We start from the raw sequence: 13,709 nt of genomic DNA, 5'->3' as shown, positions 1-13,709 counted from the left end.
GTGTTACATTTCCATTCGGTGGGTTTTGTTTTTTACTTTGGGGGGGACTACCTCTGGTGGTGCTCAGGCTGCTTGTGGCTAGTGCTCAGGGACCTTTATAGTGGTAGGGACCAGCCCAGCTTCTCTGGTATGCTTAGCCAGCACTTAACCCATGTGGCTCTTTCCCACCTTGTGGTTCCGTTTTGATTCCTATCCCATAGCCTGACCCTCTCTCTTAATCTGTAGAACTAATTCCCACAGGCTCGAGCTTTCCGGCACGTCCTCGGGTGTTTTGCCTTTTCCAGATGCCACAGACATTGAGCCGTCTCTTTATTCTTCTGGGGTGCGAGGCTTCGAACTCAGGGTCTCCCCCAGGCTGCACGGGGGCCACTCTACTGGCCTTAACCGTCCTTGCCATCTTTGGGGCTGATTCTTTCTCTCAGAAATAGACCCACCGGCCCATCAGCCCCTAACTGATTCCTTTTCACGGCTTGGGAGCAGCTATCACCCTTGGTTCACTCACTCATCAGTCAGAGGATGTGGTCGTGGACAGTCTGAGCTGTTGCTGAGTAGCCTGCTGAGAAGGCCATATGCTTACTGGTCTTCGTGGATGAGTCTCCTTTCACCCAGATAGATCCAGTGTGGTTGGTGGGTGTGTGCAGACACACTGCCAAGCATCCTGCCTGCAGTGTCTGAGTTGCAGCTATCCTGGTATCTCTATTAGCAGCTGATGTTATTGTCAGTCTTAAAAATATCTTGCCTTTTAAGAAGTGCGTGTGTTATCTTGTTAATTTCCGTTTCCCTGTTAGCTAGCAATATTAGTAATTGTTCCCATGCTCATATTTGCCTCCTGTGTTTCCCCTTTACTAAAATATTTTTTCAGATTTGGCCCATTTTAAAAGTCGGTTGTCTTTTTGTTACCAAATCTAAGTTTGGGTACTTGAAAGCCAGTTCTCGGGACACCAGGATTGATGCAAGAAGAGCAGGTGTGTCTGGGACTGGCAGCCTGAGGGGTGGAGGACTTGTCCCGAAACCCTCTGAAGGCCAGGCTGGGACTTACTGTCAGATGGCAGGAAAGCCAGGGAGAATGAAAAGGGCCAGAGTTGACCCCAGCCCAGGCAGCTGCAAGGCAAACGCCCTACCCACTGTGCTATTGCTCCAGCCCCCTCTATTATTTTTTTTTAACGGTGTTGCAGTTTGGTGTGGGGTGAGGGGGGGTCTGTCCCCCAAAACTGCGATAACTTTGTTCAGCAACATCTGGGGGTTGGTTGGAATCGCCTGTGACAGCCTCTAGGGAGTGCCCCAGTGGGTGGACCTGGTGTTGCTCTTCGCCTATCCAGCGTAACCCTGGTTTCATGTCAACAAAAAATGCACGAGGACATCCCTGGGCACTAGGGACAAGGTGCAGGCTGAGGGCAGGGGAGGGGCTGTGAGAAGCAGATGTGTGGCGAGGCCACGAATATTCTTGTCAATTCAGCCAGTGAAACTCAGTGGGGGCCTGAGAGATAATGTAGCGGGTTAAAGTACCTATGTGTCTTGTACACAGCCCTCCCAGGTTCGATTCCTGGCACTGCCAGGAGTAAGCCCTGAGCACAGCCAGCTATAAGACCCCAAAAGAAAAAATAAATAAAAATAATTTTTCAGTGGACTATTGGGGAACCAGAGATAACCCAGTCAGCGGGAGTGTGTGTTGTGCATGCAGGATGATCAGGTTGGCATGGTATGGTCCCCTGGGCACCTTGAGAATGACATCCGAGCAGTGACCTGAGCACTGAGTTTTGGAGTAGGCCCTGAACACTGCTGGGTATGCCTCCCCCCAAAAAAAATTAAGAAAAAACAGATTTTTCTTTGTGTTTAGAAGTTGTTGTTGATCAGATTTCTATTTATTTATTTATATTTTGCTTTTTGGGTCACACCTGGCGATGCACAGGGGTTACTCTTGACTTTGCACTCAGGAATTACTCCTGGCTGTGCTCAGGGGACCATATGGGATGCTGGGAATCGAACCTGGGTCGGCCGTATGCAAGGCAAACGCCCAACCCACTGTGCTATTGCTCCAACCCCCTCTATTATTTTTTTTAAAGGTGTTGCGCTGTAATTGCTCTTAATCATCAAGAATCTTTCACGATTGGGATTGCTGATTTTCCTTTTTTTTTTTTTGGCTTTTTTTGCCACACCCATTGGTGTCTAGGGCTTATTCCTGGCTCTGTTCAGGGATCACTCCTGGAGGGCTGGGGCCACCATATGGGGTTTTGGGGATGGAACCTGGCTCAGCTGCGTGCAAGGCCAGCGCTGTCCCCACTGAGCTGTCTCCCTGCTCCAGGAGTCTGTCTGCCTGACAGCCTCTGCTCTATCTGTACTCACCTTGTGCGCACACAGCTGAACGGGCTCTGCCCCCCTCTCTGTCCTACAGGGCTGCGATCTGGCAAACTGGGCGAGCAGTGTGAAGCCGTTGTCCGCTTCCCCAGGCTCTTCCAGAAGTACCCGTTTCCCATTCTCATCAACTCTGCCTTCCTGAAGCTGGCGGATGTGTTCAGAGTTGGGTGAGTCTGACAGCCCTGCCCTGCTGCTGCCTCCTCCTTAGGGTTGGGGTGTCGCTCCTGGAGGTGCTCAGGGTCCCCTTGCGGCTCTGCTCTCGAGTCACACTCGAGGTCGGGGATGGGGCTGTGCGGGGCTGGCACGATGCCCAGAGCAGCACTGTTTGGGCGAGGCTTTCTGATGTTTTCAGCGAGCAAGAAGAGTACCTAGTTCTTCGTGTGAGAGCCAGCACACGCAGGCGCTCTTGCTCCTGCTCGGCTGGCAGCTGGGAGCAGAGGCTGATCTCCCTCAGGAGCCTGGTCGAGGCTGCGTGTTCTGTGAAGAGCCCAGGCCGTGCACATCCCATCTTTCTGTGCTCATAGTCGCCGCAGGTCACACTGGAGGGGGGCCTAGGGAGCCCTGGGGGTTCTGGACTGCTGCTTGGGTACGAGACAGGAAGTGAGCGCTTGCAGACTCGGACCCGGTGCTGGTGCCTCGAGCTGTTGCGTTGTTGGGACTCCAGGTGCGATATTCCCTGGGTGCTCTGCTCTCTTTAGAAACAACTTCCTGCGGCTCTGCGTCCTCAAAGTCACCCAGCAGAGTGAGAAGCACCTGGAGAAGATCCTCAATGTGGACGAGTTTGTGAAAAGAATCTTTTCTGTGATCCACAGCAACGACCCTGTGGCGCGGGCCATCACGCTCAGGTGACGCTGCCCAGAGATGACTGCTGTGCTTGCGACTTCCAATCCTAAGGATTTGCTTTGCTTTTTCAGCTAGACGCAGGGTCTGTCCCTGCTTTTCAGGCTTTGACCTGTTCTGGTTTGAGTTTATTGCCTGTCTCATGTGGGATGTTCTCTTGACTTGCTCCGAATGCAAGGAGCCTGTGCTCACGTTCAACTTGATCTGTTTCCTCTTCACTCCTGTGCCCAGGGCTCATTCCTGTTGGGGTCAGGGGGCCAATTTTGGGATGCTGGGGATCAAACCCCACTGCTGGACTATTGCTGTTTCTTGTCCATTTTCTATGTTTAACAGTGTGCCTTGTGTTTTGGGGTGCAGTCGCCTGGCACATAGCTGACCCTGGCTTCAATCTCCGGCATCTCATATGCTCCCCCGAGCCTGCCAGGAGTGACCCTGAGCACAGAACCAGGAGTAAGCTCTGAGCACAGTCAGGGTATTAAAAGCCATTTCTTTTTTTTAAAAAAAAAAATCATCTAACCTGTGATGAAATATGTCACGTATTTAGACCATTTTAGTATCTTATTTAGAAGACTTGAATATTTACTGCCCAGTAAGTTATGTCACTACGCTGTCATTAAGACAAGTCAAGTTGAAGATCACTTAGGAGACAAAGTGCAAAGTACAGAGCAAAGTGCTTGTCGGGAGGGCTTGTTTACTGCAGGGTTTTGCCGTCTTTTGCTGAAATAGCTTTTGAGATTCACTTTTTGTGGATTATACTACAGACAGTAGGGGGTTTTTTTCTTATCAAATTTACAAATTTTAACACCAAGCAGACTAGTTTTTCGAATTATTCCTCACTGTTGCAGTTTCTAATATAAACACTAGGGGGCGTCCTTTGTCCTTGATGTTGAGGTTTGAGACTCACAGAACAAAAGTTGTTTGCTGATGCGTCTTTTTGTTGAGCCACGCCTGGTGGGCAGGACACACATAGTGCCCAAGGTTATTCCTGACTGTGCTCAGGGGATGTTGTGGTGACAGGAATTAAACCCAGGGTCTCCCCAGGCAAGGCAGTTCCCACTGGACTTTCCCACCGGGCCACGTCCCGGACTCCATATTGGAGTCTCACTGCTTTGTTCAAAGTGACATTACTTAGTATTGAAAAATGGATTTTTAGGGGAGGCAGGGAGCATAGCTGGAGGTGCTCAGGGCGTCCTCCTCACTCTGTGCTCAGGTATTATTCCTGGTGGATTTGGGACACTGTGGTGCCTGGGATCAAGCCCAGGTTGACACAATGTGCAAGGCAAACGTCCCACTCACTGTACTACCATTACATAAAGAAAGATATTTTGATGCTTTAACAGTTGAAACGTTTTTTGGGTTCATCTAATCCTAGTGACATACCTCGTGGTGATTGATTTTTAGCCTCTGTCCCTCTCACAGAGCCCAGCAAGCTACCGAGAGTATTCCGCCTGCACGGCAGAGTCCGGCAAGCTACCCATGGCGTATTCGATAATCAGTAACAAGTCTCACAATGGAGACGTTACTGGTGCCTGCTCAAGCAAATCGATGAACAACGGGACGACAGTGCTACAGTGCCCCTGTGTATACAAACTATGTTGATTTTTCTGACGTATGCAAAGTGATACAGAATCCAAGTCACTCTCTGGTTCTTAATGTGATGCCCGAATAAGCTGCTGTCAGTGACTCAGCTCCTGGTTTCCGCCTGTCACTGGCCTTGAACTGCCTGTCTCTGGCCCATCCCTGCAGGATGCTGGGCAGTCTGGCGTCCATTATCCCCGAGAGGAAGAATGCCCACCACAGTATCCGGCAAAGCCTAGACTCGCATGACAACGTGGAGGTCGAGGCCGCCGTCTTCGCCGCCGCCAACTTCTCTGCGCAGTCCAAGTGAGCAGGACGCCCCTCACCCTCCCACCGCTCTGCCTCATCCCAGTGAGCAAGACCCTCTCCCGTGGCCCTGGGCTCGGGTTCCAGGGGCTGTGGGCAAGGGTGGACAGCGGCCTGTCCCTGAAGGGCTTGTGTCTGTTTGAGGAGACCAGCTGGGAGCTAGCGTTGACAAGGACTTACTGGGGGGTTCCAGGGAGACGGGGGTGGGGGACCCATGGGAGCGGTCAGGGAAGGTCTGGAGGAGGGATGGCCAGCCATTTGGCCTGTCCTGCCTGCAGGGGCGATCGCCCAGATGGGTCGCATCCTGCCCGCAGGGTTGACCATCCAGCCTGACCCCGTCCTGCTTGTAGGGGTGACTGTCCAGACTGACCCTGTCCTACCCGCAGGGGTGGCCATCCAGACTGACCCCATCCTGCCCACAGGGATGACCGTCCAGCCTGACCCCATCCTGCCCGCAGGCGTGATTGTACAGCTTGACCTCCTCCTGCCTGCAGGGGTGACTGTCCAGCCTGACCCCGTCCTGCCTGCGGGGCGACTGTCCAGAGCCCTTCTGACAGCCGGTGGCGTGAAAGCTGGGGATGCAGCCCCACACTCCTGACTTGGGGAGTGTTAGCGGTGGTCTGTGAGTGTAGCCGTCCAGCCTGGAGTGTGGCCTTGGCACAGGCACGCCCCTCTGCCGGCACACCCGTCCCCCAGCACCTTCTGGGATGAATGTGGCAGTTTTTGGTTTTGTGGATTTTCCTGTCATCTAGCTGACCTCTGGAATATTGCTTAAAATTTGGAACATTACATCTCTTCTGATTATATTATTTCTTTTAATTCTTAGGAAGTTTAGACAAGTTAACTTTTTGGTTTTAAAGTTTTTGCTGTTCTCTCTTTCCAAAGGGATTTCGCTGTTGGAATCTGTAATAAAATCAGTGAAATGATTCAAGGTATGTGCATGCTACACTAGTCCTAGGAAGTGCCATGGGCCCTGTGTCAATGATGTTCCCTCACAAGGGCCCCTGGTCCAGTGGCTGGTCACCGTCTGTTCCTGCCCCGAGTCCTCCGGGTGATTTTGAGTGTCCCACAGATGCCTGATGATTCTTTGTGTTCAGGATCAGGCCTGAAACAGAGGCGGCACTTTCCTGCGGGTGGATGTGCCTCGCGGTAGCAGGGGCCCAGGGATAGAACAGCGGGCAGGAACAGGCTGGCCCTTGGCCGCTATCTGTATAAGTGTGCAGATTTCCCAGGGACAGGCTTCCTGGCCCAGTGCGGAGCTGGAGGGTGATGGTGGGGGCTCAGAACTCGCCCTTTCCTCCTGGGTCTCACGCAGAGACCCATCTCTTATGTCCTCATCATGCTTTTGTGTTGAAGTTTAGTGTTTGTGGCCTCAGAAACAAAAGTCTGTTCACCAGACAAGAAGCAATTTGTTCTTCTGGCCTGATGGGCCACACCCAGTGTTGCTCGGAGCTTACCTGTGTCTGTGTGCTCAGTAGTCACTCCCGGTGGGCATGGGGCACCATCTGGGGTGCCAGGGATTGAATCCGGGTTGGCCACGTGCAAGCCGGCCCGCAGCCCTGTGTCTCTCTGCTGCAGGCTTGGCCACGCCCGTGGACCTGAAGCTGAAGCTGATCCCCATCCTGCAGCACATGCACCACGACGCGCTTTTGGCATCTGGGGCCCGGCAGCTCCTGCAGCAGCTGGTCACCTCCTACCCCTCCACCAAGATGGTCATTGTGTCTCTGCACACTTTCACTCTGCTCGCAGCTTCGTCTCTGGTGGACACGCCCAAGCAGGTGAGTGCAGCTTCTTCAGAACAAACGCTGCAGTCGCCTCGTCTGTCAAACCTGAGGAGAATGGCAGCATGGCGCCCCCACTCCCCAAACCTCCCACAGCCCTCGGCACCTCGGGGTTCACTTTACAGATCCAGCTGCTGCTGCAGTGCCTGGAAACGGACCCCAGGAAGGCCGTGAAGAGACTTGCCGTCCAGGACCTGAAGCTGCTCGCCCGTAAGACGCCACACACGTGGAGCAGAGAGAACATACAGGTGCTGATACTCCGTACCAAAAAGGCACAAGATGCCAGCAAACAGCTTTGCTTCATGTTCTTGTGTCACTGTGATTGAATACGGAACCAGAGAGTGCCCTTGAGTCTTGTGGCAGTGAGAAAACGTAATATCTCAATAAGCCAGAGAGGTAGCACAGCAGGAGGGTGCTGGCCCTGCATGCAGTCCACCCACGTTCCATCCTGGCATCCACTATGGTTCCCTGAGCACTGAGCCAGGAGTTTGCCCTGAGCACCACTGGGTGTGGCCTAGAAACCAAAAACCAACAGAACCCCCCAAACTTACTATTGAATCTAAATTTGCCTTCTGGGTCTTGTCGGTTTTTGGTTGGTTTTAAGTTGGGGATTTTGGTTTAAATTGGGTGTCACGTCATTGTTGAGTTCAGGACAGCACTTCTATCCTGGCTGGTCTAAGGGGTACAAGCCAAGTGCAGACTTGGTGGTTTGCTGTTTTTCTCACAGAGAGCAGCAAAGTCGCGCCTCAGAGTCTTGGTCTCGGTGTTCGCTGCAGCCCTGACTGTCAGGGAAAAGACTCTGGCCTGAGTGCGTCTCTGTGTGACCTGCTGCTGCTGCTTGTGTCGCCATCTTCCTTCTCGTCACTGGACTTGTGGCACCCGGTTCCCTCTTCAAGTACTTGGCACTGTTTTTTTTGGCTTTTTGGGTCACACCGAGCAATGCACAGGAGTTACTCCTGGCTCATGCACTCAGGAATCACTCCTGCTGGTACTCGGGGGACCATATGGGATGCTGGGAATCGAACTTGGGTTGGCGCATGCAAGGCAAACGCCCTACCCGCTGTGCTATTGCTCCAGCCCCCAAGTCACATTTATTTTTTTGTTTAATAATGAAACACTTAAGGCCATTAATTTTCCACTTAATGCAAATTGACCACATCCCTAAATTATATCTTGTAGTGTCCTCATTGCCATTAATTTGAAGCATTTTTTTAAAATTCAGATTCATTGTGGGGTAATTTATTTAGTAATTTCCCAAGAATGTCCTCAGAGGGTCTGAGCAGTTTTCTCTGCACACAGACCCCATGGTGTCTCCCTACGGGGGCTCCCCTGACCCCTCCCAGGGATCCAGCCCCCCCTCTGCGTGTCCCATGTCCTTGCACGGGGCTTCGGTCGTGGGGGTTGTCTGTGGGTCTCTTGGGGTCCACCCTGACCCTGTCTACCCACATCCTTGCATGGCTGTACTCCTCAGTCGCGTGGGGACACCTGGGGCTGTGGCCTGCTCTGAGATCAGGGCCTCCCTCCAGCTGCTCTAGCCTGTGACCTTCCCCTCTGTAAGGCAGTGTGCCGGCAGGGCATCCATCCGTGACAGAGGCTGGACCGGGAGCATTCAAGGTTTCGTCTGTTTCTAGCCCCCACACCAAGGCTGCTGGTGATTCTCCAGGAATCCGGAGTGTGGGGTTCTTCTGCAGTGAATATTCGTTGACTTGAAGGGCCTTGGACGGGCTCCCATGAGCCTGATGACCAGCTCCTCCGAGCTGCAGGCTACCTCCAGCACTGTAACCTCCTGCCACAGCACTCTGAGCTGTGGGCAAGGCTTATGGTAGTCCAGCGGTACTTGGGCCCCCTGTCCTGGAATCCGGGCTCTTTCCAAACACTCTGCGCGAAGGAGCCGTGCTGAGGAGTGGCATAGAAAAGAGGGATTGTGACAGGGTAGGGAGTGACAGCAGCCAGAGTGCCTGGAGGGTGACAGAGGCTGAAAGCGTGCCTGTAGGGAGTGACAGAGGCAGACAGGGGGCCTGGGGGGAGTGACAGAGGCAGACAGGGGGCCTGGGGGGAGTGACAGAGGCAGACAGGGGGCCTGGGGGGAGTGACAGAGGCAGACAGGGGGCCTGGGGGGAGTGACAGAGGCAGACAGGGGGCCTGGGGGGAGTGACAGAGGCAGACAGGGGGCCTGGGGGGAGTGACAGAGGCAGACAGGGGGCCTGGGGGGAGTGACAGAGGCAGACAGGGGGCCTGGGGGGAGTGACAGAGGCAGACAGGGGGCCTGGGGGGAGTGACAGGGGCAGACAGGGGGCCTGGGGGGAGTGACAGGGGCAGACAGGGGGCCTGGGGGGAGTGACAGGGGCAGACAGGGGGCCTGGGGGGAGTGACAGGGGCAGACAGGGGGCCTGGGGGGAGTGACAGGGGCAGACAGGGGGCCTGGGGGGAGTGACAGGGGCAGACAGGGGGCCTGGGGGGAGTGACAGGGGCAGACAGGGGGCCTGGGGGGAGTGACAGGGGCAGACAGGGGGCCTGGGGGGAGTGACAGGGGCAGACAGGGGGCCTGGGGGGAGTGACAGGGGCAGACAGGGGGCCTGGGGGGAGTGACAGGGGCAGACAGGGGGCCTGGGGGGAGTGACAGGGGCAGACAGGGGGCCTGGGGGGAGTGACAGGGGCAGACAGGGGGCCTGGGGGGAGTGGCAGGGGCAGACAGGGGGCCTGGGGGGAGTGGCAGGGGCAGACAGGGGGCCTGGGGGGAGTGGCAGGGGCAGACAGGGGGCCTGGGGGGAGTGGCAGGGGCAGACAGGGGGCCTGGGGGGAGTGGCAGGGGCAGACAGGGGGCCTGGGGGGAGTGGCAGGGGCAGACAGGGGGCCTGGGGGGAGTGGCAGGGGCAGACAGGGGGCCTGGGGGGAGTGGCAGGGGCAGACAGGGGGCCTGGGGGGAGTGGCAGGGGCAGACAGGGGGCCTGGGGGGAGTGGCAGGGGCAGACAGGGGGCCTGGGGGGAGTGGCAGGGGCAGACAGGGGGCCTGGGGGGAGTGGCAGGGGCAGACAGGGGGCCTGGGGGGAGTGGCAGGGGCAGACAGGGGGCCTGGGGGGAGTGGCAGGGGCAGACAGGGGGCCTGGGGGGAGTGGCAGGGGCAGACAGGGGGCCTGGTGGGAGTGGCAGGGGCAGACAGGGGGCCTGGTGGGAGTGGCAGGGGCAGACAGGGGGCCTGGGGGGAGTGACAGGGGCAGACAGGGGGCCTGGGGGGAGTGACAGGGGCAGACAGGGGGCCTGGGGGGAGTGACAGGGGCAGACAGGGGGCCTGGGGGGAGTGACAGAGGCAGACAGGGGGCCTGGGGGGAGTGACAGGGGCAGACAGGGGGCCTGGGGGGAGTGACAGGGGCAGACAGGGGGCCTGGGGGGAGTGGCAGGGGCAGACAGGGGGCCTGGGGGGAGTGGCAGAGGCAGACAGGGGGCCTGGGGGGAGTGGCAGAGGCAGACAGGGGGCCTGGGGGGAGTGACAGAGGCGGACAGGGGGCCTGGGGGGAGTGACAGAGGCGGACAGGGGGCCTGGGGGGAGTGACAGAGGCGGACAGGGGGCCTGGGGGGAGTGACAGAGGCGGACAGGGGGCCTGGGGGGAGTGACAGAGGCGGACAGGGGGCCTGGGGGGAGTGACAGGGGCGGACAGGGGGCCTGGGGGGAGTGACAGGGGCAGACAGGGGGCCTGGGGGGAGTGACAGAGGCAGACAGGGGGCCTGGGGGGAGTGGCAGAGGCAGACAGGGGGCCTGGGGGGAGTGGCAGAGGCAGACAGGGGGCCTGGGGGGAGTGGCAGAGGCAGACAGGGGGCCTGGGGGGAGTGACAGAGGCAGACAGGGGGCCTGAGGGGAGTGACAGAGGCAGACAGGGGGCCTGAGGGGAGTGACAGAGGCAGACAGGGGGCCTGGGGGGAGTGACAGAGGCGGACAGGGGGCCTGGGGGGAGTGACAGCAGACAGGGTGTCTGGGGGGAGTGACAGAGGCAGACAGGGGGCCTGTAGGGAGTGACAGAGGTAGGTAGGGACTCTGGTGCTGGTGATCGGTACTACAGCAGCAGCCAGGATTGGTGGCAACAGAGCCTTGTCACATGCTGTGGAAGGATGGTGCAACCTCTGGGGACTTTGGGATCATCTGTCGGGCTCACCAGCTGAGTGGGTGCAGTAGAATCATATGGGCTGTAAGAACTTTCAGGGCCCCAAATGGTGGCCTGTGAGGAGTTTAGAGCAATGTGAGTCATTTTATCATTTTCTGATATTTTGTTTGATTTTTTTCAAATGACAGAATTGTCCTTTAAAATGATGACTATCAGGACCCGGGAGAACACAAGGGTTACGAGACTGTGCACAGCCCTACCAGGAGTGATCCCTGAGCACAGAACCAGCAGTAGGCCCTGAGTACCTCAACAGCCAAGTGTATCAATTAAAATTATAAATAATGGGCTGGAGTGATAGCACAGCGGGTAGGGGATTTGCCTTGCACTCGGCTGACCCAGGTTCGATTCCCAGCATCCCACATCGTCCCCCGCCGGGAGTTATTCCTGAGTGCAGAGTCAGGAGTAACCCTGTGCTTCACCGAGTGTGACTCAAAAAGCAAGAAAAAAAATCAAGAAATAAAATGATTACTATTATCTTCTTCTGTAGAACCTCAGTGTCTTTTGCTCCTGCCGAGGGCTGCGTGTCTTCGCATAGTGCCCTTAGCAGCGGGACATTTCCTTCATTCTTCATCTCCGGGGAGTCTCTGGTGAAGGATTTCTTTTTTTTTTTTTTTTTTTGCTTTTTGGGTCACACCTGGCGATGCACAGGGTTACTCCTGGCTCTGCACTCAGGAATTACCCCTGGCCGTGCTCAGGGGACCATATGGGATGCTGGGATTTGAACCCGGGTCGGCCGCGTGCAAGGCAAACGCCCTACCCGCTGTGCTATCTCTCCAGCCCCTGGTGAAGGATTTCTAAGGCGATTTATTTGTTGTATAAAGCAGAACGTCAGCAGTAAAAAGGACGTCAGTAGTTCGTTTCCCTGAAAACTAGAGCACTGGGCATGAGCTGACAGCACTGAGAACCTGTCTGACCAAGGCTTCTGCCCTCTGCCCTCTGCCCCCAGGCTCTCTGCGAGTGTGCCCTGCAGACGCCTTACGACAGCCTGAAGCTGGGGACACTGTCAGTGCTGGCCACGCTGTCGGGCACCATCGCTGTGAAGCACTACTTCAGCGTCGCCGCAGGTGAGGGAGGGCTGGAGGGCAGGGCGCCTTGAGCCGTGTCTCGCATCCCCCGCAGTCCTGTCAGCTTTCAGGGCATGGCTCCTTGGAAATACATTCTGGGGGCTGGGAAGGTGACTCAGGCTGGAGCCCAGTCCCCAGCACCGCAGAAGCCCTTGAGCACTCCCGGGAGAGGCCCTGAAGCCAGAAGAAAACCTTGAACCATTGCTCTCCTTCTGTGTGTGGGGTCGGGCATAGGGGCACAGCTCTCCCTGCCCACTCGTTATAGTAGCACCTATGCTATTGCTACGTTACAGGTCCCCCTGAGAAGGGTGGATATTCCTGCAGACCCCAGCCCCCACTCCCCGCCCCACCAGCCTGTCCTGGTTCTTCAGCTCAATTTGCAGCCCTGAGTGTTGTCCACACTGAAAGAGCTGCAGTGCTAGCAGCGTCTAGCAGTGCTAGCTGCAGTGCTAGCTGAGTGTTAGCAGCGTCTGTGATCGGGAGCGCCCTCCTGCGGCTGCTCACAGTGGCCGGAGAGATAAGGCTCTGGAAGGCGCTGGCCTCGCAGGCGGCCCACCCAGGTTTGATCCCCAGCACTGCCAGGAGTCATCCCTGACCACTGTTGGGTGTGGACTGAGCCCAGGCCTTGACACCAGCTGACCTAGGCATCGATGGTTTTCCTTTTCTTTGGTTCGGTATTTCAAAGGCATTTGTAAGTATTATTTCAGGTTATAATTAATCAAGTCCTTCTTAAGCTAGGTATTTTGTTTGTCCTGTTACTGGATTTTGTAGTATACAAACTACAAAATATGGGATTAGGCAGAGGGCTCAGCTCTGCAGGTGAGTAATGTTCCTGAGAAATGAAGCCAAGGATTTTCTAAGGTCAAATCATTGCCATGAATAATAGCGTATGTTTAAATGTCTCTTGATTAGATTTTTATTTCCGTATAGCCATGAGAAACTGTTTCTGAGACAAAATGAAGTTGGGTGTGTCTGATTCTCGCCAGCAGAGACTCCTCAATCACTGGGGGCTCGTTCGCTGGTGCGCCTGGGAGAAGGTGGCTCTGGAAGACGGGCAGGAAACAGTGCTCTGGGAATGAAGCTGCTGCTATTTGGGGGAGTGGGGACTCCTGACTCGGTGCTTGGGGTCCCTGCCATTGGTGTTTGGAAGACCTTGCTGTGCTGGGAGCTGAATCCAGGATTCAGCTTGCAGTATCCCAGCCCAGCCCTTTCAGCTGCTCCTGGACCCTGGAAGGCGCTCTGTCAGACGGCACAGGCAGTTGAGGAATACTCCCCCAGAGCAAACCAGTTACCCAGAAAAGGGGGCTTATCCTGCAATACAGTCACACATTTGAAGATTCGATGTGTATGTGGTTATTTGTTCTGTAATTCAGTGTAATTACAGCACGCTGGTTCAAAGTATAGGTGCATCATAGGAGGATTTCTCTGTAGGGAAATGTGCTCTGGGGGCTGGGGGGCATCCTTGGGGCAGGTACGAGCCTGGCAGTGCAGGACCACTCACTGCAGTCATGGGAGCCATTCCCACAGGGAACCTGGGCCCGGGGTGCCTCCCTGGTGAGTCCCACAGGAGACGCAGGCGCTATGGGCAGGGAAGGGGCAGGGAAGTCATGAGTCTCAGCTTCTGTTCC

General features: G+C 56.0%; 1 protein-coding gene across 3 annotated transcripts in view; it reads left to right on the top strand.

Annotated features, from left to right (window-relative positions):
* The window catches only part of INTS7 (integrator complex subunit 7), a 30,864-nt gene that overhangs the window by 2,020 nt on the left and 15,135 nt on the right, over nucleotides 1-13,709 (top strand). For 2 of the 3 annotated variants that reach the window (XR_008631028.1, XM_004612997.2), the window contains exons 2-8: nucleotides 2,393-2,522; nucleotides 3,054-3,200; nucleotides 4,942-5,079; nucleotides 5,965-6,011; nucleotides 6,658-6,857; nucleotides 6,986-7,108; nucleotides 11,964-12,081. Coding sequence is in view for 2 of the 3 variants with exons in the window: in XM_004612997.2 (XP_004613054.1) it covers nucleotides 2,393-2,522; nucleotides 3,054-3,200; nucleotides 4,942-5,079; nucleotides 5,965-6,011; nucleotides 6,658-6,857; nucleotides 6,986-7,108; nucleotides 11,964-12,081 (903 nt within the window). In the remaining variant the exon portion in view is untranslated. Of the gene's footprint in view, nucleotides 1-2,392; nucleotides 2,523-3,053; nucleotides 3,201-4,941; nucleotides 5,125-5,964; nucleotides 6,012-6,657; nucleotides 6,858-6,985; nucleotides 7,109-11,963; nucleotides 12,082-13,709 lie in introns of those variants that run through there. The other variant, XM_055144389.1, reaches the window with a different exon arrangement.

This window comes from Sorex araneus, chromosome 7 (assembly GCF_027595985.1).
Source record: "Sorex araneus isolate mSorAra2 chromosome 7, mSorAra2.pri, whole genome shotgun sequence".
NCBI lineage: Eukaryota > Metazoa > Chordata > Mammalia > Eulipotyphla > Soricidae > Sorex > Sorex araneus.
The sequence above is the reverse complement of the archived record's forward strand: the minus strand, read 5'-3'. Positions and strand labels throughout refer to the sequence as shown.